Here is a 26,198-nt window from a genome sequence, read left to right on the forward strand (position 1 = left end):
GGCACAAATTGTGAAAATTGCTGATCTACATGCTCACAACGCCTCGCAATGCATGTAGAACAGCTATTTTCACAATATTTATCTGTGGAACAGAGTCAAACAAAATTTACTTCCTCAACTCCTACAATTCCAAGTGCTTGTCAGGGTGGTGGCTCCCCAGTTCAAATGTGTTTTTTTTGGGGGGTCGCTAGAGGCTGTTCCCAAGCTAAATGATAGTTAGCTTAGGGTCCTTGAATTTAAAAAGGTTGAGAATCACTGTACTATGTTTACAATTATGGACACCATTTTGCAGTGAATATTAGTTTTGTTGTCAAACCTACACCAACTTTAGATTTTTCTACTGCACGCACTATAGGCAAATAATGTAAAAAGCATGGCAGCATCATGACACACAAACCAACCAATCAACAAACTGCCAAAGATTCATTTCGGGCTTTCACATTACAGCTTTTTAACATTTGTGCCTGAATACATCAATTAACTGACAATTTAATTACTTGGGTTTGAAAAAAAAAAAAATATTACTCCAATTTATTGAGGAGAAAATGTGCTTGAATATAAATTTGGGGGTTTGGGTCAGGCAGAGCACAGACTTTTACAAGACTATGTGAATGTCTACAGCTGAATGTCTACGGCTGACATAAAGATAATAGTAAACGGATTTGTTGCAAGCTTCTACTAGAAGAAGTTGTGTACAATTAGAGCGTATGACTTCCTTCTCACTATTACCATGCTGTGTGCAGTATTATTGAAAAGCAACCATCTGGAATTGCATTAATTGGGTGCTCTTGGCTGTATCTATAAAACAAGGTCATGGCATGGACCCTAATGTCAGTTGGGGAGTCTGGGGACATTGACAGCAGGCTTATAGCTGTATAGCTACATGCTAAAGAGAGGAGTAGCATAGAGGTAATGGAATAATGCAATTCATTCTTAATTATATCGCTGGTGTTGAGATCGTGGCAACAAATTATGACAAACCTGTAATTGAAATGTAACCTGTTTGTCTTGGCAGCCCCACCTGGCTAGTGAAGTACAAAAGTAGCCTATTTATGACCTTCCTTTTGATGATGATGATGATGATGATGATGATGATGATGATAGAGTATGATGATTGTGAGGAACAAGAAAATGGAAGTTAATTCTACATAATTTACATTTATATGGGAAGAGCATTGGCCAAGCCCAGTAAATTCAGTGCTCTTCTTATCCTTCATTCAAGATAATTCAAGAGCCCCCTTGATAAGTTCAGTAGTTGAATGGACCTGAGGATTGGGAACTATTGTCCTAAGTGATTAGCCTTTTGTGGCTCTCAAAATGTAGGATATTTAACAGAATAGTCTTCAAAGATTTCTCTGGCCCCAAATCAGGTAACCAGAAGAACTTTGGCCTTTGTACTTTGAAGAAGGGTTGTGTCGAAACAAACAGGTTACTTGTTAGGCTATGTACGTTTGTCAACATTTTTGAGAATGTGTGTTGGCAATAAATGAAATGATACTCAACTAAGCATCCTTTATTTGGTGGATATCATGGATGTATTACATGATGACACTGAAGAAGACAAACCTCAATCAGCAATACTATGTAATAGCCATGTAATTGTCAGTCTTACTGTATTTAATAAGATCCTGCCTTTCAAATGATTAATAAATGACCTCTAGTTAGTAGGGGAATGCAGCGTTCGTTGGCCTGGTATGAATGCTTTTTTTCTCCACTGATATTAATTCAGACATAAAGACCTTTTATAAAGGGTAGCATCCATTTTTCGGTTAAAACAAAAACTTTTTTGTTAAAACGTTAAAGCTCTATATTCTGATAGTAAACATTGCATGTTTGTTCAGTAACAGGGGTCACCGGGAATGACCCATCTGAAATCGGGAGAGAGTACCCATTTATCAGCTTTCATTTTATAATGTTTCAGTTTTCCTCATCACTTCCAATTTCACTTATTATATCTTGCATCATGCATGAGTTCTCTCTCAAAAAAATTGTTATCCAACCTAAAAATGCATTTTCTGTTTTTCTAAAGATCACTATCAGAATCTAGAGCTATTTTTAACCAAAACAATTTAAACAAAAAATAAATAAATACAAATAAATAAATACTTTCCCTACTTTTAATTTAGCAATCAAAGAAAAATCCTTTAGAACAGGGGTCTTCAACAGGGGCGGGGGTATCAGAGTTATTACAGAGGGTCCGCCAAATCTTTGTGTGATATGATTGATAAATGTTTTTACATTAACCACTTGAGCCTTGGAGCATCCCTTCTGAGGAGAACTTTAGCCCAAAATAGCAGATCTACAAGCTCACAACGCCTCGCCCTGTGAGGTGTTGTGAGCTTGTAGATCGGCTATTTTCCCTTTAGTTTGGTGTAGAGGGGAAAAAAAGAGCAGAGAAAGGACAAGTATTGGGGGGTTTAGTGGGTAACCGTCTGAAAATACATATTGACATGAATCCAACACAATGCTACACATTGATTGTTGTGCTGCTGTCAAACAAGTTTATGAAGCTATCTATGAAATCTATGAAAAAGTTGAATCTGCAACACAGTGATATACAATATGTAGGGGGGGGGGTGTCTCTGCTTCATCTTTCTCTCAGCTAAGGGGTCCCCCTTGGCCTGAAAAACGCTGAAGACCCCTAGCTTTAGAACAGTGGTTCTCAACCAGTGGTCCTTGGTGTGGGGGGGGGGTACCAGGGGTCCACAGCTAAATTAGGTAACATAGCGTCACAATCATTTTCACCACTTAGCTTTGGCTATTCAAAAACAGCAGATATACAAGCTCATAGCGCGGAGTGCCGCGCTATGAGCTTGTAGATCTGCTATTTTTGAAAAATCTTGAAAATGTGTGCATATATCTTTGAATATATATATATATTTTTTTTTTAAAGCGAACATTTGAACTCAAATTTGCTTCTGGGGTCCCTGGCACAAAACATTTTCAGATGGGGGTACGCGGCCAAATTTAGGGGTCCTTGGCCTGAAAAAGTTGAAATTATGCCACTGCAGACACGCCCATTTGTGTGGACACGCCCACACAAATGGGTTTGGACTGGAGAATGGCCATTTAAATTAAGGGCGGGACTACTCCTGATGCCTGCTCTGCTGCTCCACCATAACATGTCCTTCTGTGTCTGTGACTCACATGAACAGTTCATTCTAGTAGACATAGAAGGAATCGGCCATTAACAAACCTCTCACACAATGTATGACCGAATGAGGAGGCAGTACAGTGCCCCTGATGGCCATCAGACTGATGGTCAGGAGTTCAGGAGGGTCGCGGTCAGAAGAAGGGCGTCTGTAGGTGTTGTGCACCGTGTGCACCACCACGCTGCTGTAACAGGTGAGTGGACCGCGTACCGCTGTCCGTGCACCGTGCACGCCTCAAGACGATAGATTAAGCTACTCTACAAACATAAATAAAGTTGCACGAGTTGCCAAGTTGGACCAAGAATGTTGTGCAATATTTTTCAAAGTGATATGACTGTTATGAATAGTCAATATCAGATTGGCATTGCATCCCTCTCCCCAATGTAATATACTATTCAATCTACCAACCCAAGGAAACTATTTTTGCATAAAGATCAAGGCCACCCTCTGGACTAATGCCACTGACCCTTTTATGCTCCCATTTCATTTTCTATGTATTTTTGCAGCTGTGAATTACAGTACGTCTGCTTTTGATAATTTTCTTAGCGATTATTCCATTAATAACTTTTTCGATTAACAGAATAATAGGGAAGCACAGTTTAAAAAAAAAAACAAGCTCACAAGCTCGAGCTCTGAGCTTGTACTGTAGATAGGCTATTTTCATTTATTTTTTAAAATCTCTTGAATTTTATTGAAACTTTTCACCAATAATGACAAGCCCAAAATGGTGATAGATTATTAATCGGTTATTTTATTAAATGATCAATATATTTATTTTGTATTATCAATTAAATCTATTAGCTTGATTAACTGTTGAACCCATACTGTGAATGATAACTTCTGATCAGAGTCTTAGAGCATCTCAACCCAACAGACAGGCTGAGCAGTCCTCTTGATTGATTAAAATGGGATATAGTCCTGCTCTCAGATGGAAAGCATTGTCTTTGTGTCTTGGTTATAGCTAGCCCCTACGGAAACTCTCCCTCCGCTAAGTAGCTCCAAGATGAGGTCCCTCGTTAATTCCTGCCGGCTGCGGTCGACATTTTCGCACATTTTCCAGTTTTACATGTTTCTTACCCCTTTCTGCACATCGTATCCAAAAAGCAAAGCAATTGCGCCACTCTCTCAGATGTTTTAAGTTCTAGCGGAACATAACAGCTTCCAACGTGTTGAAGAAAGTATTTAATTTGCCTCGGTTTTCATCCGGTTCCATGTTTTTAAGACATTGCGCAAGAGTTGCGCCCGTAGAGATAACATTACTGATTACCCTACTGGTCAAATGTTGAATTGCATCTTCTAATGCAAAATATTATGGAACCGGATGAAATCCGATGCAAATTAAATACTTTCTTCAACACGTTGGAAGCTGTTATGTTCCGCTAGAACTTAAAACATCTGAGAGAGTGGCGCAATTGCTTTGCTTTTTGGATACGATGTGCAGAAAGGGGTAAGAAACATGTAAAACTGGAAAATGTGCGAAAATGTCGACCGCAGCCGGCAGGAATTAACGAGGGACCTCATCTCGGAGCTACTTAGCGGAGGGAGAGGTTCCGTAGGGGCTAGGTTATAGCCTACTTAAACTTTTGTCTAGCCAAACTAAGCCAAAGTAATTTCCGCTAATCAGGGCAGTGTTTGACACTTTGCTTTGGCAAGGTAAACTAATGTTTTTCATGCCAATAAAGCTCCATTGAATTAAACACATTTTTTCTCATTTTTTTCTTCTTTTTGGACCAATGCAAGAGAGCAATCTAATTAGTTTTTATTTATTTATTTATGTATTTTCTTTTAGAGTGAGAGGGAGAGGGAGATGGAGAGAGTAATAGTAATGAAATGTTACTTTGTAGCTACTGTAAGGAAGTACTGCTCCGTGTAACCATGTATTATACTGGGTGTTAACCACATAAACCATAACTTCCCTAATCTGGGGACGAATATTTGGTGAAAATAGCCGAACTACAAGTACACCACGCGTCCGCAATGTGTAGTGATCTTGTTGATCTGCTATATTTGCCGAAGATATTTGATTTGATGTAGAGGGAAGAAAGGAGCAGACCAAGTATAGAACCCTGGGGGACCCCGGCCAACTATAGGGTTTATGTGGTTAATAAATACAGAAGTGAAAATAAGGAATCAGGCTTGCAAAACTGCACATGACCAACAAAACCTTTTTTTTTGCCCAAGCTGATCATTCTGCTTAGTTCATTGTGGTACGTGATGTACGAAGTTGAACTTTGCTTATAGTTTGCACAGAAAGAATCAGGCATTCCTAGAATAATAAGCTTGACGACAACAACATGAGGTAAGCGAAGCACAGTTGGCTGTATGATATGAATGTAACGCTAGACTCCACGCAGACCATTTTGACTCTTTCTGAGTTAAACTAACAATCAGGATTTTGTTTAGGGAACGAGAGGACTAAAAATACTCTGTTACAAGTAAAAGGCCTGTGTTCAAAATGTTACTTGAGTTAAAGTACAAAAGTATTAGCCTCAAAATATACTTAAAATATCAAAAGTAAAAGTACTAACATGTTTGAAAAAAGCAGATCTACAAGCTCACAACGTGTCGCAACGCATTGTGAGCTTGTAGATCTGCTATTTTCAATAGCCTATGTATAAAATGGGGCTAAAGTGGTTAATGCATGTTTCATAATATCATAATTTATATCTGAAAAGTAGCTAGTAACTGAAGTTGTCAAATAATTGTAGTGGAGTAAAAGTACTAAATTTGCCTCTGAGATGCAGTGGAGTAGAAGTAAAAGTACTGAAAACTGGAAATACTTGAGTAAAGTAAAAATACGTCAAAATTGTACTTAAGTACAGTACTTGAGTAAATGTACTAGTTACTTTACACCACTGGTACTGAATACATTAGACTTTGCAAAGAGAGATTTCCAAGAACATTGGAACAATGTGGCGTGCATTTTTTGCTACATCATGTGATATTAAATAAATGGTTTTGTGCAAGTTCACCTTCAGAAGAGGAACAAGGCCGTTAAACCACATCTGTTCACTAACTAAGCAGTTTAAACCCGGTGTCCATATTTCGGGCATTTCGCATTTCATTATAGCCAAGTTATAATGGGTTTATCTAGTGAAGGGGGCCTGTCTGATTTAAAATGAATATCAAATATCTCAATTTTGAATCAAGCAACATAACCCATTAAAACCGGGAAAGCGTCCGTCATTTTAGATTTTAGCGTTGTCTATTCAAAAATAGCAGATCTACAAGCCCACAACATGTCACTTTGTGCCGCACTGCGAGCTTGTACATCTGCTATTTTTTTAACATTTTTGAAAAATCTTGAAAGTGTTTGAAAAATGTAGTTTAGTGGCTTTTGTAGAATCGGCCTCAGGTCTTAAAGGGATAGTTCACCCAAAAAAATATCTTTTTTTATTGATTAGTTACCCCATGGAGACTTGAATTCATGGATATATATATATTTTTTGGACCGGTAGGCAGCGGTTCCGGTAGGAGTCAAGTGTCCATGGGGTGACTAATCGATAGAAAAAAAGCCATTTTGAGGGTGAACTATCTCGGTTAAACTGTCTGGGGTGCACACAAAAACCAGAGTAGATGTTAACATGACCCAGAAAGTGTTTTTGAGTTCTCATTAGATGTTAATGTGTGCTTGTTTCCAGGCAGTGGTGAGCAATGATGTGTCTGACTCACATACAGTAGCTGTGGGAGACCATGTGACAACTTCACATCACCTAGAAGGATCATTTGGTGTGTGTGGGTGGGTGGGGCGCACGAGACTTTTCACATATTGTGATTTAATAATCCCAGATTTCCCAGAATCCCAGAATCCTTCCATATTTGTCCAAAAATGATGGCATCAATATGACATCAGAGACCCACATGGAAGCAGTGGTGGATAAAGTACTCAAATGTTTTACTTAAGTATGCAATGTAGAAGTACTCGGTTATAAGTTAAAGTCCGGAATTCAAAATTTACTTGAGTAAAAGTAAAAAGGTATTGGTATCAAAATTGTACTTTAAGTACGAAAAGTAAAAGTACGCGTTGTGAGCTTGTAGATCTGCTATTCTCAAATAGCCTAGGTATAAAATAGGGTGGTTAATGTATGTTTTATAATGTAATAATTTATATCTGCAAAGCAACTAGTAACTAAAGTTTTCAAATAATTGTAGTGGAGAAGTAAAAGTATAATATTGAAAATTGGAAATACTCCAGTAAAGTAAAAAATACCTAAAAAAGGTACTTAAGTACAGTACTTGAGTAAATGTTCTTAGTTACTTTACCCCACTGCATGGAAGCCATGCCGTTATTAGACCCAGTCTATGTTTTCTTGTTTATTTTTTCCCCCTAACTGAATATGTATTTGCATCATGTGAATTAGCATATGCTACATCATGACTAGGTGCTAAAACGGTGTGCTATATGGGAAGGAGCACTGCTGTTGATAATTCTACCATACTGTCTCCTACAGGGACTCTTAACCCAGCTCACCTGCAGAGATCCGGGAAGTCGCCAATCCGGGAAGACACCAATGAGTCGACACCCCTCAGTCTACCCAATAGGGGCATTGAGAGCTGCTGTAGTAAGCCTGCCAAGTTGTCCCCAAGAAGCCACAGCCTCCTCATGACACGGCGCCAGACACCCAGCCCCTTCCAGAGGAGGACAAGAAGCTTCAGCCCGGCCAGGAATTCCAAATCCTGGATTGGACAAAACAGAGACCCTAACACCAGGTTCAAGCATTTCTTTAGTTTTTGTGATTTGTCTTGTAAGACGAATCATAGACTCAACGCAACAGCACACTAGAATTAGTCTGTTATTGTATTTGTTAAATTTAACTGTAACCATGATGTGTAAATGGCTACTTTTATGACCCAAAAACGGTACATTTTGTTCCCCCAGTCAATCCATTGAGAGAAGGGGACGTTCCCCATTGAAACCACTACTGTCTGCCAACTGCAGTATGTCTACCGCCAGGACCAAAGCGCCGTCTAATTGCAGACTCAGCCCTACCACAAACGGAACAGTGGCCCACCTTGACCCCGGCGGCACCACAGGGCTCTCTCTGGAACATACCAACGGCGTGACCCTGGGGAGCGAGGAAGGGAAAGAGGGCGTCGGAGGGAGAACCGCCGTATTGGACTCCTTGTCAATGTCACCCCTCTGCTTGAATGGGACGGCCGTGGAGAACAGGACGACTCTGGAGGGGTCTAGAGATGAACAGACCGGGGAGGTTCAGTGGAAGAAAGAGCAAAAGCAGGAGGAGAGCAGAGAGCAGCAGCTGTGGAGGACGGCCAATGAGCTCCTGCAGACAGAGAAGGCCTATGTGGATCGGCTTCACTTGCTGGACCAGGTTGGTAATGCTGTATTTGGCCTTTCATCATGGATTAAACTTAAACTCAGGACCCCACAACTGGTTTCAGTAATTTTTATAAGATTAAAGAGAATTAGAACGGGTCAAACTAGCAATAGAATACATGTTCTATTAAATTGTAAAAATCGATGTTCAGAAGCATCTTCCATAAAACCCTATTTGGTCTCGGGTATTTCATAAAAGCAAAGGTTAAAGCCTCATTCTGCAATTTCTTCAACTGGTTGGCTGTATGTACAGCAAGAACATAGGTTTAGAACGATAATGCCTAAACATCATGATTCTACATAATTATTCAGCTTATTATTCTGCTAATTGTTAAAAAAGGAAACCCAGCACTAGTGTGGAGGACTATGTTTTCGCTGTAATCTCTGCTTTATTCAAGATTTGATTTGATACAGATGGCGTTATTATTCCTTTTGTGCACCTTATCAGAGTAGAAGCTGTGTAATGAAACGGCAAAGTCTTTCTTTACCCATGTCATGCTAATGTCCTGGTTCTCAAACTCCCGTCCTTCTCTCCAGGTGTTCCGTGTGCGTCTGACAGAAGAGGCGGCTCGAGGCTCGTTTCCTCCAGAGGTGGTGAGGAGCATCTTCTCCAACATCTCCTCCATCCACTCCTTCCACAGCCAGTTCCTCATGCCTGACCTGCAGCACCGCATGGACCACTGGTGGGCCCCCAAATAATTGTCAAACACTTAAGATTTTAATGCACATTTTTTGTTACAAAAATTACATGCAATTTTTTGTTCAAAACCTTGATGAAGAAAATGTGTTTTCATTGTGATACAGATAAAGAAGAACTTAAAAGTATACTACGTTAGTTACATTGATCCAAGCCCGAGCACAATTGATTGGATGATCATTAAAATAAACATGCTCTGAAAATGCACGAAGCCCACCAATCTGACCACTTAACATGGCAGCTGAATGGCTGCCGTGTTAAAGGGGAATACCACTCATGTTCAACATTGAACCATGTCATAATATACCTTAGAGCTGTTGTGTGGAAATAAGGAAAAAGTCCACCCCCCCCTCCCCCCTCCCTTCAATGTCGCCTAGAACTGGAGAATCAATTGTTGGGGTCATGTGATCAGTGACATACGGAAGGTGTACTCTTTGCCCCGCCCTCTAGGCTGCCTCATTCACTAGAATGGGGAATCTCACTTCCAGCTGAAACAGTGCGACTTGCAGTAGTTTATAATGGAATATGGTTATATATCACATTTCACAAGATATTGTACTTGTAGATAATAGAATTGCTTTAACAAGTCTTAACTTTATATTGAAGTCGCACTGTTTCAGCTGGAAGTGAAATTCACTAAATTTTTACTCATTCAAGAGTACACCTTCCGTATGTCACTGATAACATGACCCCAACAATCAATTCTCCAGTTCAAGGCGACACAACAGCTCTAAGGTATATTATGACATGGTTCAATGTTGAAAATGTACTCCCCTTTGAGTGATAAGATGGCCACTCTCAGCGGATTCAGAAAAGGTTGGAATAATAATAATAATACATCTTATTTGTATTGCACTTTTCATTCACAGGGAATCCCAAAGTACTACATGGTAAAAACACATAATCAATCATAGACCGTTAAAAGCAGGGTTTAAAAGCAAATGTGGTTACACAACAATTTCACACGAAAATGCTTTCGTTTTTAGGCCTATTTTAAAAGAGTCCCAGGTCTGCGGTGCTCTCAAATCAATAGGAAGGCTGTTCCACAGGCGCGGTGCTGCCGAGCAGAAGGCCCGGTCCCCCATAGTGCATAGATTTGTACTGGGGACCTCGAGGAGGAATATGTTTGCAGATCTCAGGGTGCGGGTGGAAGTTTGTGGAGGCTCAATTAGTTTATTCAGAGCGAAAGGTGATGAGACTACAATGTGTAATATTTTCAACAAGACGCCTAAAATTACGTGAAGACCTAAAGAGACCGGCTGTTGGTGTTTCCAGGCGAAGGTAATTAGCATGACTGAACTGTTGACCTTCCCACTGTGGCCAAACGTAGGTGGGAGCACCCAGGCCTTGGAGACGTAATGCTGCAGCATGCCCCCTTCCTCAGAATGTATGGCGAATACGTCACAAACGTGAACCAGGCCATGGAGCTGCTGAGGACCTGGACCGAACGTTCAGCTGCATTCAGGAATGTCATTCAAGACATACAGGTTAGGACTGTCCATCGACACCAGCAGTTCCCAGAGTCTCAAAAGTGTTTTGGGCCGACCTGAGACTGCCGATTCAGCAAATGTCTTCTAAACAGTTTTCTGAAAAACCTATGTTGCTATATCAGTGGTGCTCAAACTTTTTCATGTCAAGAACACCCAAAATTATGTGTAATTGGCCGCCGACCCCCATCTCAAAATATTTTGTTCCAGGGACCCCCAGAAGCAAAGATTTGAGTTCAAAATGTTCGCTTTGGGAAAAGAAATCTAGATTTTTTTGCAATAGCAGATATACAAGCTTGTAGATCTGCAATGGGGTCCCTTAGCTAAATGATTGATAGAACCAAATGGACCCTTACAGGTCTGTAACTCGGTGCACAAATGGAACCAAAACGGACCCCATTTTGTACGCTCTCAGGATTTTACTGTGAAGATTCGGATCCCAGAGATGAAAATCATTTTAAATAATTTTAAATACTATATGCGTGGCCTAATGCATAGTATAATCCTTGATATTGGACTAAAAAAGTGGGTGTGTGTGTCTCTCCGCCTCTCAGAACCAGGGTGTGTGTGACAGGCTGACTCTGCAGCACCACATGTTAGAGCCGGTCCAGAGGGTTCCTCGTTATGAGATGCTGCTCCGGGACTACCTGAGGAAACTGCCCGAAAACGACCCCGATTACAGCCTGGCTCAGAGTGAGTTAAAACCACCCCGATTACAGCCTGGCTCAGAGTGAGTTAAAACCACCCCGATTACAGCCTGGCTCAGAGTGAGTTAAAACCAGTGATTCTCAACTGGGTGGGCTATGAGGATATGGTAAGAGGGCCCCCAAACAACTGGCAAAACACTAATCTTTTTATGATAACATAACGTCATATTTTTTCCTTAACCTACTTTGAAGTGAACTACGTAAGTTCAATTGATAGAGCATTAAAATAAACATGCTCTGAAAACGCACATGGCCCACCCACCTGACCACTTAACACGGCAGCCTAAGTGGTCAGAGGGGTGGGTGTTGGAACACTTTTGAGATTTTCAAGTGGGCCCTGATCCAGAAAATGTTGAGAACCACTTAGTTAAAATGACCCCGATTACAACCTGGCTTGTTCCATGAATGGATACACCGTTCATAGAAGTAGGTTCCTAGTAGGGTTGCCAACATTGCCTCCCAGCAATACAGGACGGGTCGGAGGGGTCGGACAGGGGGGGGAAGCCATATAGCGTATTTCCCAGCGCTATTTTCCCACACATCAATCAGCTGTCTCGACTCTCTCACACACACACACACACACACACACACACACACACACACACACACACACACACACACACACACACACACACACACACACACACACACACACACACACGGGATGCAGCCACCTGCTCACCTGCAGCAGCCGTGGGGGGAGGAGGAGACGGCTCGTTCTTTCAGAATATCCCGCACAGTTTTGGGGCCAAGCACGTTGGCTGTGGTTATTCTTTGCAGTATTTGAATCATTAAACATGGCACTGTTGGCCTAGCGGTCCAGGCACATACCACATATAGGCTCTAATGACGTTACCGTCGACCATTTTGTCTCTCCCTGTGTCTCTCTCCCTCTTTGTTGTAGTTCAGTCCGTGTTTAACTAACTATACGTTAGTATGATAAACTAACGTAACATCACATGCAGCAACTTTGTCATTTTTGGTAGAGCAATGTTAGATGCATCTTTATTTTGTGTCACCCGCTTGTGCATGTATGTGCCGGCATGTTGTTTTAGGTGGTTTTGTCCTCCATGACCGATTGATTGCTTGATTGAATACTTTATTAGACAGAAAGGACAAGTGATGTTGTGGTCCAAATATGGGGCGTCCCGACTAATACGGGACTGTTGGCAATCCTAGTTCCTAGCTGTGTTGATTTTGACAGTAGATTTTGATTTAGTTTTTTTTAATTTTTTTTATTCATCTGAAATTTTTTAGTTTTTGTCTAGTTTTAGTCGACTAGATATGCAGTTGATTTAGTCGACTAAAATGTAATTTGCTAGGCTTTGATGGCGTTGTAATGGCTGATTTTACACTAGGTTGCATGCCGAAAATAGCCGATCTACAAGCTGCGTTGTGAGCTTGTAGATCTGCTAATTTCTGTGCGCAACACCCGAGTGCGACCAGTCATAAAATGACTCTACTGGATCTCTTCTCCACTAGTCACCCCCTAACATTTGTGTATAGTTTTTATTTGTTGACGAAATTGTCAATATATTTAGTCATAGTTTTAGCCATCATAGCTTAGTTTTTATTTAGTTTTTATTTAGTTTTCGTCTGTGAAAAAAGGTAGTCGACAAACATTTTTTGTCATAGTTTTAGTCTGCGAAATCAACACTGGTTCCTAGGGATTTATTAGCATCTGTGAGAAGCTATCGAGGGACAAAAGAGACGCAGGAAAACATCATGAACATCGTCAACAACACATTTTGGGTCACAGCATACTTGATTAAAAATATATAGTTGTGTAAGGAGATTAATGTTTGGGGTTGTGTATTCGTATTGCATTATTTATCTAGGGGTCTTCCAGACATCCTTTTTAGTCTGTGTCTTCGTCTCTGCCCACAGAATCTTTGCAGACCATCTCCATGGCAGCCATTCACTCCAACAGCGCCATCCACCAGGCTGTATGTACGATGCCAGACTACCACACTAGTTTGTCACTGCAGCATCTGTGTATAAGATGTATTTCGTTGCTGTCCGTTTTAAAAATGTTGAACCAATGAAAAGTATTAGAGCTTGTGACTAAACAACTACATTGGATCCATTGTAACACAGGTTATTTTTCCCGAAATACAAGGTTTCCAACCAACAGTAGCAAAAATTGTGGATCTACAAGCTCACTTTACAAGCTTTTAGATCTGCTGTTTTCACAATTTGTGGTCATTTTTGAACATTTTCACCTATAATGACATGCCCAATACAAAATAGGGATGCCAGGTTAGAAGTGCTTAACCCAATCAATTAGCTTAGTTTTTTGTTTTGATTGTCATTATGGATGCAACATTTCTCATCCACTGCAGCCATTATAGTGTTAACTGTAATGTTTACTGCTGTCCATGTAGGAGAAACTGAAGAAGAAACTGAAGATCTATGAGATGATCGGAGAGGAGAACGTAGTGAACCCATCCAGCGAGTTCCTCAAGGAGGGACGCCTCCTCAAGCTGGCCGCCATTAACGCCTCGGTCTATCTCTTCCTGGTTTGTCCAAAGCCTTCCATTTCACTGTGCTTTATTGACTTTTACTGATAACTCTCCCCAGAGCCGGCCCTGACCAGTTTGGTGCCCTATGGCTTCATGTCTTTAACAAAGGCTAGCCTCGGTATGAGACAGAATAGAGTTTGCACACTGTAGCTCCCTTCTATTACTTCATTGTGGTTGTCGTTTCTTTGGTCTGAAGAAGAGCATTGTTGCTTGAAACGTTAGGTGTTGGTGGATGCCACAATAAAGTACTAGAAGGGAGCTACAGAGTGTTCGAACTCTTTTCTGCCTCGTACTGAGGCTAGCCTTTGTTATGGTATGGTATGTTATGGTATGGATGTGCGTGACCTCCTCTGTTCTTTATTGGCTTTATGTTTTTAACATGATGCAGGGCTTTCCAATAGTAGCAAGCTAGGGGTGGGGAGAATACTTTTGGCTGTAAAAGCCCAAAATCGGTGGCTTCTGCCACATTCGAATGAAACTATTCCATCTTATACAAATTACTGCATATATTAATGAGTTTATCTCACATTAATTACTTAACTTCTTATCTAGCCTATGTATTGATTTTAAATTGAGATTCAAACTCCTCAGCATTCGTGTGCAACTTTTTTTACTGTAATCTATATGCCTGCTACTACAGTGGTTCCCGACCTTTTCTAGATCAGGGGTCCCTATTGAAAGTCCCTATTAAATATGGTTGGTTGCAGACAAGAAAACATGTGTCACATTTAGATGAGGCCACAAATGATGCCTCTAAAAGAGACTGTGAATATTGACGGATAAGTATGGCACATTAAAATGATGCAAAAAGTTAAGGTTTGGGATGTGACCCTCCGTAAAGTTTAGTCGTTATCTTTTCCTCTCAGTTCAACAACTTCCTGTTGTGCTGCATTCCGAAGATCAGCCTGGTGGGACAGCGTTTCACTGTACGCACACAGATCAGAGTGGAGTGCATGCAGGTGCAGCAGACTACCAACTACGACCATCCACACACCTTCCAGGTCTCTGGCAAGGAGAGCACCCTCGAGCTGCAGGCCAGGTGGGTTTGTCCTTCAATGACCTGTCAATATGCAAGGTGCCAAGTAGTTATTGTGAATCTGCAAGGTGCCAACTAGTTATAGTTAAAACTATTTCCATAAGCCAAAAGTATGAATGTAATGCCAGTTAATTTTCTTTCCCTTTTCAGTTCTGAACAAGAGAGAGATGACTGGATAAAGGTACTACAGATTATCATTTCTTCAGAAAAAAAGAGGGGGAAAAAAAAGAGGGGGAAAAAAAGATGACTATCTCTTCTTTACAGTCCATGTCAATGATAGCTAAATGTTTTCCAGGTGATTCAGGAAGCCATTGATGAATACCAGAAGAACCATGGAACCTTTAAGCTGGCTTCCAAAGAAATAGATGCAGAAGTTACCGTAAGTCTTCTTTCTTTCATTCTTTCTTTCTTTACTTTCTCATAAGGCTGTCTTTATTGAGTTTTTCATTATAACAATGTCAGCACATACAGTACAGTTGTTGTTTTTTACTCCCTACATACATACACACAAATTATACACAACAATATCAGGCTGTACTGTCCAATAAGCATAATCCAGCACATACAGTATTATCTGGTATCACATTATTGTTATTGCTTTATTGCTGAGGGACCAAGGAAGCGCTCTGTATAAAGTTCATCAGATCAGCGTTTCACCAGAACCATCCGAGCCCACTCCGAACATGTGTTACACGCCCCAGGGGTGTGGCTTAGTAAACAGATTATATTTTTTTAACTGATCTGCAGGTTCACCTGATCAAACGGGAGACAGTCAGTTTTGCTGTTGTTTGTTCTCTCTTCCTTGTGCATCTGAAGAAAGATGCCACCTTGTGGCAAAAAGTGGGATAGGTCTGTTCCTAAAATAATAATAAGTTCCCTGCTCATTCCAAGACACAATAGGGCTCTTAAACATACAAAAACACAAACATAATACAACAAAAATGTGACATGTATACATTTGTGTATGTCACACACGCATGCATGCATGCTGTATCTCGCAATCTGCTCATCTGATCAACTTCCACACTTGCTGGGTATATTGCTGAAGAATCAAGGAAATGCGAAGTCCATTGGATCAGCAGTTCTGCAGAGCAGGCAGACTTGAACCAGCACTATGGGCATTGCACTATAAAATAAAAAAAGCAAGGAAGGTGTACAGTACATACAGTACAAAAGACAAAAATGTTGAACCAATGAAAAGTATTAGAGCTTATGACTAAACAACTACATTGGATCCATTGTAACACAGGTTATTTTTCCCGAAATACAAGGTTTCCAAACAACAGTAGCAAAAATAGTGGATCTACAAGCTCACTTTACAAGCTTTTAGATCTGCTGTTTTCACAATTTGTGGTCATTTTTGAACATTTTCACCTATAATGACATGCCCAATACAAAATAGGGATGCCAGGTTAGAAGTGCTTAACCCAATCAATTAGCTTAGTTTTTCGTTTTGATTGTCATTATGGATGCAACATTTCTCATCCATTGCAGCCATTATAGTGTTTACTGTAATGTTAACTGCTGTCCATGTAGGAGAAACTGAAGAAGAAACTGAAGATCTACGAGATGATCGGAGAGGAGAACGTAGTGAACCCATCCAGCGAGTTCCTCAAGGAGGGACGCCTCCTCAAGCTGGCCGCCATTAACGCCTCGGTCTATCTCTTCCTGGTTTGTCCAAAGCCTTCCATTTCACTGTGCTTTATTGACTTTTACTGATAACTCTCCCCAGAGCTGACCCTGACCAGTTTGGTGCCCTATGGCTTCATGTCTTTAACAAAGGCTAGCCTCGGTATGAGACAGAATAGAGTTTGCACACTGTAGCTCCCTTCTATTACTTCATTGTGGTTGTCGTTTCTTTGGTCTGAAGAAGAGCATTGTTGCTTGAAACGTTACGTGTTGGTGGATGCCACAATAAAGTACTAGAAGGGAGCTACAGAGTGTTCGAACTCTTTTCTGCCTCGTACTGAGGCTAGCCTTTGTTATGGTATGGTATGTTATGGTATGGATGTGCGTGACCTCCTCTGTTCTTTATTGGCTTTATGTTTTTAACATGATGCAGGGCTTTCCAATAGTAGCAAGCTAGGGGTGGGGAGAATACTTTTGGCTGTAAAAGCCCAAAATCGGTGGCTTCTGCCACATTCGAATGAAACTATTCCATCTTATACAAATTACTGCATATATTAATGAGTTTGTCTCACATTAATTACTTAACTTCTTATCTAGCCTACGTATTGATTTTAAATTGAGATTCAAACTCCTCAGCATTTGTGTGCAACTTTTTTTACTGTAATCTATATGCCTGCTACTACAGTGGTTCCCGACCTTTTCTAGATCAGGGGTCCCTATTGAAAGTCCCTATTAAATATGGTTGGTTGCAGACAAGAAAACATGTGTCACATTTAGATGAGGCCACAAATTATGCCTCTAAAAGAGACTGTGAATATTGACGGATAAGTATGGCACATTAAAATGATGCAAAAAGTTAAGGTTTGGGATGTGACCCTCCGTAAAGTTTAGTCGTTATCTTTTCCTCTCAGTTCAACAACTTCCTGTTGTGCTGCATTCCGAAGATCAGCCTGGTGGGACAGCGTTTCACTGTACGCACACAGATCAGAGTGGAGTGCATGCAGGTGCAGCAGACTACCAACTACGACCATCCACACACCTTCCAGGTCTTTGGCAAGGAGAGCACCCTCGAGCTGCAGGCCAGGTGGGTTTGTCCTTCAATGACCTGTCAATATGCAAGGTGCCAAGTAGTTATTGTGAATCTGCAAGGTGCCAACTAGTTATAGTTAAAACTATTTCCATAAGCCAAAAGTGTGAATGTAATGCCAGTTAATTTTCTTTCCCTTTTCAGTTCTGAACAAGAGAGAGATGACTGGATAAAGGTACTACAGATTATCATTTCTTCAGAAAAAAAGAGGGAGAAAAAAAGATGACTATCTCTTCTTTACAGTCCATGTCAATGATAGCTAAATGTTTTCCAGGTGATTCAGGAAGCCATTGATGAATACCAGAAGAACCGTGGAACCTTTAAGCTGGCTTCCAAAGAAATAGATGCAGAAGTTACCGTAAGTCTTCTTTCTTTCATTCTTTATTTCTTTACTTTCTCATAAGGCTGTCTTTATTGAGTTTTTCATTATAACAATGTCAGCACATACAGTACAGTTGTTGTTTTTTACTCCCTACATACATACACACAAATTATACACAACAATATCAGGCTGTACTGTCCAATAAGCATAATCCAGCACATACAGTATTATCTGGTATCACATTATTGTTATTGCTTTATTGCTGAGGGACCATGGAAGCGCTCTGTGTAAAGTTCATCAGATCAGCGTTTCACCAGAACCATCCGAGCCCACTCCGAACATGTGTTACACGCCCCAGGGGTGTGGCTTAGTAAACAGATTATATTTTTTTAACTGATCTGCAGTTTCACCTGATCAAACGGGAAAAACGGGAGACAGTCAGTTTTGCTGTTGTTTGTTCTCTCTTCCTTGTGCATCTGAAGAAAGATGCCACCTTGTGGCAAAAAGTGGGATAGGTCTGTTCCTAAAATAATAATAAGTTCCCTGCTCATTCCAAGACACAATAGGGCTCTTAAACATACAAAAACACAAACATAATACAACGAAAATGTGACATGTATACATTTGTGTATGTCACACACACATGCATGCATGCTGTATCTCGCAATCTGCTCATCTGATCAACTTCCACACTTGCTGGGTATATTGCTGAAGAATCAAGGAAATGCGAAGTCCATTGGATCAGCAGTTCTGCAGAGCAGGCAGACTTGAACCAGCACTATGGGCATTGCAATATAAAATAAAAAAGCAAGGAAGGTGTACAGTACATACAGTACAAAAGACAAAAATGTTGAACCAATGAAAAGTATTAGAGCTTATGACTAAACAACTACATTGGATCCATTGTAACACAGGTTATTTTTCCCGAAATACAAGGTTTCCAACCAACAGTAGCAAAAATAGTGGATCTACAAGCTCACTTTACAAGCTTTTAGATCTGCTGTTTTCACAATTTGTGGTCATTTTTGAACATTTTCACCTATAATGACATGCCCAATACAAAATAGGGATGCCAGGTTAGAAGTGCTTAACCCAATCAATTAGCTTAGTTTTTCGTTTTGATTGTCATTATGGATGCAACATTTCTCATCCATTGCAGCCATTATAGTGTTTACTGTAATGTTAACTGCTGTCCATGTAGGAGAAACTGAAGAAGAAACTGAAGATCTATGAGATGATCGGAGAGGAGAACGTAGTGAACCCATCCAGCGAGTTCCTCAAGGAGGGACGCCTCCTCAAGCTGGCCGCCATTAACGCCTCGGTCTATCTCTTCCTGGTTTGTCCAAAGCCTTCCATTTCACTGTGCTTTATTGACTTTTACTGATAACTCTCCCCAGGCCCTGACCAGTTTGGTGCCCTATGGCTTCATGTCTTTAACAAAGGCTAGCCTCGGTATGAGACAGAATAGAGTTTGCACACTGTAGCTCCCTTCTATTACTTCATTGTGGTTGTCGTTTCTTTGGTCTGAAGAAGAGCATTGTTGCTTGAAACGTTACGTGTTGGTGGATGCCACAATAAAGTACTAGAAGGGAGCTACAGAGTGTTCGAACTCTTTTCTGCCTCGTACTGAGGCTAGCCTTTGTTATGGTATGGTATGTTATGGTATGGATGTGCGTGACCTCCTCTGTTCTTTATTGGCTTTATGTTTTTAACATGATGCAGGGCTTTCCAATAGTAGCAAGCTAGGGGTGGGGAGAATACTTTTGGCTGTAAAAGCCCAAAATCTGTGGCTTCTGCCACATTCGAATGAAACTATTCCATCTTATACAAATTACTGCATATATTAATGAGTTTATCTCACATTAATTACTTAACTTCTTATCTAGCCTATGTATTGATTTTAAATTGATTCAAACTCCTCAGCATTCGTGTGCAACTTTTTTACTGTAATCTATATGCCTGCTACTACAGTGGTTCCCAACATTTTCTAGATCAGGGGTCCCTATTGAAAGTCCCTATTAAATATGGTTGGTTGCAGACAAGAAAACATGTGTCACATTTAGATGAGGCCACAAATGATGCCTCTAAAAGAGACTGTGAATATTGACGGATAAGTATGGCACATTAAAATGATGCAAAAAGTTAAGGTTTGGGATGTGACCCTCCGTAAAGTTTAGTCGTTATCTTTTCCTCTCAGTTCAACAACTTCCTGTTGTGCTGCATTCCGAAGTTCAGCCTGGTGGGACAGCGTTTCACTGTACGCACACAGATCAGAGTGGAGGGCATGCAGGTGGAGCAGACTACCAACCACGACCATCCACACACCTTCCAGGTCTTTGGCAAGGAGAGCACCCTCGAGCTGCAGGCCAGGTGGGTTTGTCCTTCAATGACCTGTCACTATGCAAGGTGCCAAGTAGTTATTGTGAATCTGCAAGGTGCCAACTAGTTATAGTTAAAACTATTTCCATAAGCCAAAAGTGTGAATGTAATGCCAGTTAATTTTCTTTCCCTTTTCAGTTCTGAACAAGAGAGAGATGACTGGATAAAGGTACTACAGATTATCATTTCTTCAGAAAAAAAGAGGGGGAAAAAAGAGGGGGAAAAAAAGATGACTATCTCTTCTTTACAGTCCATGTCAATGATAGCTAAAGTGTTTTCCAGGTGATTCAGGAAGCCATTGATGAATACCAGAAGAACCGTGGAACCTTTAAGCTGGTAAGCTTTAAGCAAGTCTTTATTGAGTTTTTCATTATAACAATGTCAGCACATACAGTACAGTTGTTGTTTTTTACTCCCTACATACATACACACAAATTATACACAACAATATCAGGCTGTACTGTCCAATAAGCATAATCCAGCACATACAGTATTATCTGGTATCACATTATTGTTATTGCTTTATTGCTGAGGGACCAAGGAAGCGCTCTGTCAGATGTAAAGTTCATCAGATCAGCGTTTCACCAGAACCATCCGAGCCCACTCCGAACATGTGTTACACGCCCCAGGGGTGTGGCTTAGTAAACAGATTATATTTTTTTAACTGATCTGCAGGTTCACCTGATCAAACGGCAGTCAGTTTTGCTGTTGTTTGTTCTCTCTTCCTTGTGCATCTGAAGAAAGATGCCACCTTGTGGCAAAAAGTGGGATAGGTCTGTTCCTAAAATAATAATAAGTCCCCTGCTCATTCCAAGACACAATAGGGCTCTTAAACATACAAAAACACAAACATAATAAAACAAAAATGTGACATGTATACATTTGTGTATGTCACACACGCATGCATGCATGCTGTATCTCGCAATCTGCTCATCTGATCAACTTCCACACTTGCTGGGTATATTGCTGAAGAATCAAGGAAATGCGAAGTCCATTGGATCAGCACTTCTGCAGAGCAGGCAGACTTGAACCAGCACTATGGGCATTGCACTATAAAATAAAAAAGCAAGGAAGGTGTACAGTACATACAGTACAAAAGACCTTTTTATCCCACGATTTTGTAACCCCATTTCTTTACACCCAGTGCCAATTGTCTATGTAATCCTGGGCACTACCTTCCCTCTGCCAACCTAGGAAGGCCAGGGCCGAGCTCATGCCTCCTTCAATGCATGAGAGCCAACTGACCTTCTTGTCACCTGACAGGGGAGAGTTTCCCTGGTTGGACGTAGCGCGTGGAAGGAACACGTTATTCCAAGTTTTTTTCCCCTCCATCAGGCGCCCCGGCTGGCCAGGGGGAGGCAGTATAGTGACCAGGATTACTGCATGTTTTTGTGAGGGTACCTACCCAAGGGAACACGGGGAGAACATGCAAACTCCACACAGAGAGGACCCCCTGTTGAAGACCCATGCTCTATTTTTTTACGTTGATCTCTCCTGCCCTCGGTCACCGTGGGATCATGTGTTGTGTGTTCTCTCTCCCAGGTGTCCAGTGACGGTGTGATGACCCCAGCACCTGGCAGAGGGTGTGGTCTGTGATCCCTAGGACTGAACCACCACTCCTCTGCCTATACGCTTCTCCACAGGTACACACACACACACACACACACACACACACACACACACACACACACACACACACACACACACACACACACACACACACACACACACACACACACACACACACACACATACAAGTACACGTACACGTACACGTACACATACACATACACATACACATACACACACACACACACACACACATACATAGGGCTGTCACAATCATGACATTTTCTTGCCGATTAATTGTCATACAAATAATTGCAATTAACGATAAATATGTGAACATTTTTCAATATGGAAACACTATTATGATGATCAGGCGATTATATAATAATTGTGACAGGACACGCACACACGCACGCACGCACGCACACACACGCACACATAGTTCTTCGATTTACAACCCACCATTCAACAGTTCACAGAAAGAACCTTGCTGATGTAAAAAAATTACATGCTACACTGTTATCCAATGTAAAAACCATAAAGAATTGCCATGCTACACTATGTCGTCCAATGTTAAAAACTTAAAAAGTGCCATGCTACATGATGTACACTATGTCATCCAATGTAAAAACCATACAGAAAATGCCATGCTACACTACAGTAAGCAACCTGCAGCTGGCTTTTAGATACAAAAATAATCTTCCACTATTGTACCTTTTTACTCTGATATAATTTGCACATGAACATGGTGTGAGGAGAGTACATAACATGATGAATGGGGCTATTTATTTCCCCAGTTACCCAACACCCACACTCACCTGCCTCGTGACATCAACTCCTATTCCATCCATATCAATTTACTGTACACCTTATATACAGTATGCTACCTCAACTTCCACGATTCACTTATCCCCACTCTCCCCAACAACCAGGATGCGAAGCCCCTGTCCAGTGTGCCTCTGCTGGACTACAGCGTGGAGGATTCTCCCCGGGCGTCTCCAGAGCTCCATGTACAAGCCTGTTTCCGCCTCCACAAGTCCAGGAGCAGCCACGTGTTCTGCTGCCATTCCCTAGAGCTCCAGCGGCGCTGGCTGGCCGTCCTAAAAGCTGCAGTGAGGAACGAGATGCTGACTGGCAACAAGAATGCCACTACTGGAGACATATCTGTGGCTAACGGCCACGATGTCATGAATGGAAATGTCATGGACAATGAAGTGGACTACAGCACAATGTTATTTTAACTGTGAGAGTGTTGAAGTATCGTTTCAAACATAAGTTCCATATAAGTAATCATATTTCATCCTGTGTCACAGTACTGTCTTGATTCTGAGTTTTGTGCTAGGAGCAGTGGGGGTTCGGGTAGGTACAGAGAGAACACCTCAAATTGATTGACAAAAGAAACTCGTGTTTACATCTGGAAGAGAAGCCTTTGTCATATTGTATTCAGACTTTGAAGCTCGGCCCCCTGGGGTCAGAGAGGCACCCAGGTGATGACACCCCGTCTTGGGCTTTAACCACAGAGCCATTCTTTTGTCTTAATTTGAACAGATTATAATAACCATTGTTCCCCTTGTGAGAGTCCGCTGGTCACAGACAGTAAATGCATAGATGGCAGAGACAGGATGTCTACCAAAGATCTTTTGGGTTTAACTCTCAATAATAAGAGTCTTTTAAATGAGTAGTTGGAATGATTAAAGTTTTGATAACTATGACTGGTGCTGTTAACAAAGAAAAGAAACCAGTTAGTTCAGTTATGTAACCTTTCTTCTTGAATATAAGGAAAATGATCTCTTACAAACATCTCTTTTTGTGTAAATCATTCATTTAAGGTTGAAAACATACATGTTATGTTGAAGATAATAAGATGTTAAACAATGATTTCATAATATGAGTTTGTGTAATAGTAAAGTTTGATAATTGGACATAAGACAAGTTGGTACATTGTAAGAACATGTTAATGGTATACCAGGCTGTGGGCGGGGACTCGAGCCACAACTTCCCAGAATTCATGTATTTGATGTGTTAGGCTTACAGGAATTAGGGGCTGGGCTTAAACCACCTAGCTCCTCCTCTGGTTGCAGGAGGCAGACAGTGTATAAATAATATGTTTCAATGTGATTACTGTGCGCTGCTAAATCAGACCCACCTGGCAGTTTGCCAGTCGGGCGGTAATAAAAACTATGCTTGACTTCAAATCCTTGGACTGGATCTTCTCTCATTGAAACCTTTTTCCAGGAAACTGATTACAGCCACTCTTGGGATCATAAAATATACTTCAGTGTACAAATGGAACCAAATGGACCCATGAGGGTCCATTTGGTTCCATTTGTACACCCTCACAGTTACTGACCCGTAAGGGCCCATCACAGTTGCAGACTCGTAAGGGTCCATTTGGTTTCATTTGTACACTCTTAGAGTTACAGACCTGTTAGGGCCCATTTGGACCCCTTGTGGTCCCCGGACCCGACGTTGAGAAACGGTGGTTTAAAAACTTAATAACAGAGATGAAGTCTTCCTGTATGTGTATGTGTATCCTGTCTACTGTGTTGACCTTGTCAAGTGTGTTAGGCACTTTTTAAATGTTTTTAAGTAAAATAAACTATTTGAGACTTCTGGTAATGGCGGCGAACAGGACGGTCGCATAGAGCTGTGAGCTCCCGTTTACCAACTTATTTAAAACCGCGCTACAGACTAGAAAACTGGACAAGAAGAAATATAAACTGATGGGAAATGAGCGCAAGACAAAGTGCGAGAAACCAGGACAGAAGGAATAAAGAAAAAGACCAGAAACGAGACGGAGAGGAGTGCGCGCTAGCACCCGAAGCTAACAAGCTAAACATGGACTCGCTTCAGGCTAGTTTGGATGGGATCAGCAATCAGATATCGGCCCTTCGGAAAGAAATGAAGGAAGACCTGAGATCATTGAAAGAAGAAATTACAGCCCAAATGGACAGTAAATTGTCTGGATTCAGCGAGGACATTAATCAGAAATTCACCCACGTTAACACGGTGATGGAAGAACAGAAAACTAAAATGGAGGCCGCGTTGGAACGCACAGAAGAGGTGGAGCAGTGGAGCACAGAAGTAAACCAAACACTACAAGAGTTGCTGGAAGAAAGAAAGAAATAAGATGATGATTAAAATAGACGATTTAGAATGTAGACAAAGACGCAATAATTTAAGAGTATATGCAATGAAAGAAGACGCCGAATCGGAGAGTGAATCAATGGCACAATTCATGGCTGAATGGCTAAAACAGGAGTTGGCAATTGACACAGATTTGTCAATCCAGCGTGCCCACCGGGCCCTGGCGCCGAAGCGTAACCCAGACCAACCACCAAGATCAATAATCATCAACTTCCAGCAATTTGATGTGAAGGAGAAGGTTCTGATAACAGCTTGGGGAAAGAAAGTCGTGAAATTCGGCGATACAAGAATCTACTTTGACCACGACTACTCTGAAAGGGTGATGAAAATACGCAAATCCTTTGCAAAAATTAAGAGTGCATTAAAAGCAAAGAGCATTGGCTTCAATACACCCTTCGACGAGCTGCATATCCACTGGAACACTGGAAACGTTATCTATTACAACACCACTGATGCAGCCAAAGACATGCGTAAGAGAGGCGTGGAGATCCAGGACGAGGAGGGCGACACCGATGAAGATGGGGACGAAGGCTGCGCGGGTGAGGAAGGAAGAAGATCTACTCTTATTGAGAACCTTAAAGCTGCCAAACTTGCCACTTGGGAACGAGTAGACAAAAGAAGAGATCGAACCACGGAGACAGGACGGCGCACGAGAGGAAGACTCCAGAAATATCGACATTAACTTTTTGGTGGATGTTCTGAGCCGGGAGACAGTCAGCTGAGAGGGAAGTATGTGAGGAATGTAGGGAGAGGGCGCGCGCATGTAAACAGAAAGGTGGGGGTGAGGAGAGAGAACGTAGGACTAGAAAGAGGGGAATGTTAAAGGTAGGGTAAGTGATATTTTTTGGTTAAAACAAAAAGTATTTTTTTAAAAGGTTAAAATACTATATTCTGATAGTAATCATTGCTATAGAGTGTTTTTTCAGTAACAGATGTCTCCCTGTCTCTCCAGCTCTTTAATAAACAGAAAATACATTTTTCGGTAGGTGTCAAAATCTCAGCCAATCAGGAGAAAGTACCCATTTTTAAGCTTAATTTGTATAGTTTTCAGTTCAAATTTTGCATGCTCATTTCTTAGTGTCATCACTTCCAATTTCACTTGTTTAATCTGTGTCCTGATTGAGTTCTC

At 41.2% G+C, this 26,198-nt stretch overlaps 1 protein-coding gene across 1 annotated transcript; it reads left to right on the forward strand.

Annotated features, from left to right (window-relative positions):
- Positions 1-3,206: 3,206 nt before the first annotated feature.
- LOC308079655 (uncharacterized protein) lies at positions 3,207-23,665 on the forward strand (the record flags this gene model as incomplete). The annotated part of the gene is made up of 21 exons (XM_080421206.1): positions 3,207-3,345; positions 7,604-7,862; positions 8,032-8,482; positions 9,025-9,170; positions 10,515-10,671; positions 11,226-11,364; positions 13,266-13,324; positions 13,763-13,897; positions 14,767-14,939; positions 15,087-15,117; positions 15,232-15,315; positions 16,473-16,607; positions 17,477-17,649; positions 17,797-17,827; positions 17,927-18,010; positions 19,176-19,310; positions 20,172-20,344; positions 20,492-20,522; positions 20,636-20,689; positions 21,896-21,996; positions 22,855-23,665. The coding sequence occupies 20 exons, from the start codon at positions 3,207-3,209 to the stop codon at positions 21,947-21,949; spliced, it is 2,643 nt and encodes an 880-aa protein (XP_080277332.1). The 3' UTR covers positions 21,950-21,996; positions 22,855-23,665.
- Positions 23,666-26,198: the final 2,533 nt, after the last annotated feature.

Source organism: Gymnoscopelus braueri (genome assembly GCF_963280865.1).
Source record: "Gymnoscopelus braueri genome assembly, chromosome: 23".
Taxonomy (NCBI): domain Eukaryota; kingdom Metazoa; phylum Chordata; class Actinopteri; order Myctophiformes; family Myctophidae; genus Gymnoscopelus; species Gymnoscopelus braueri.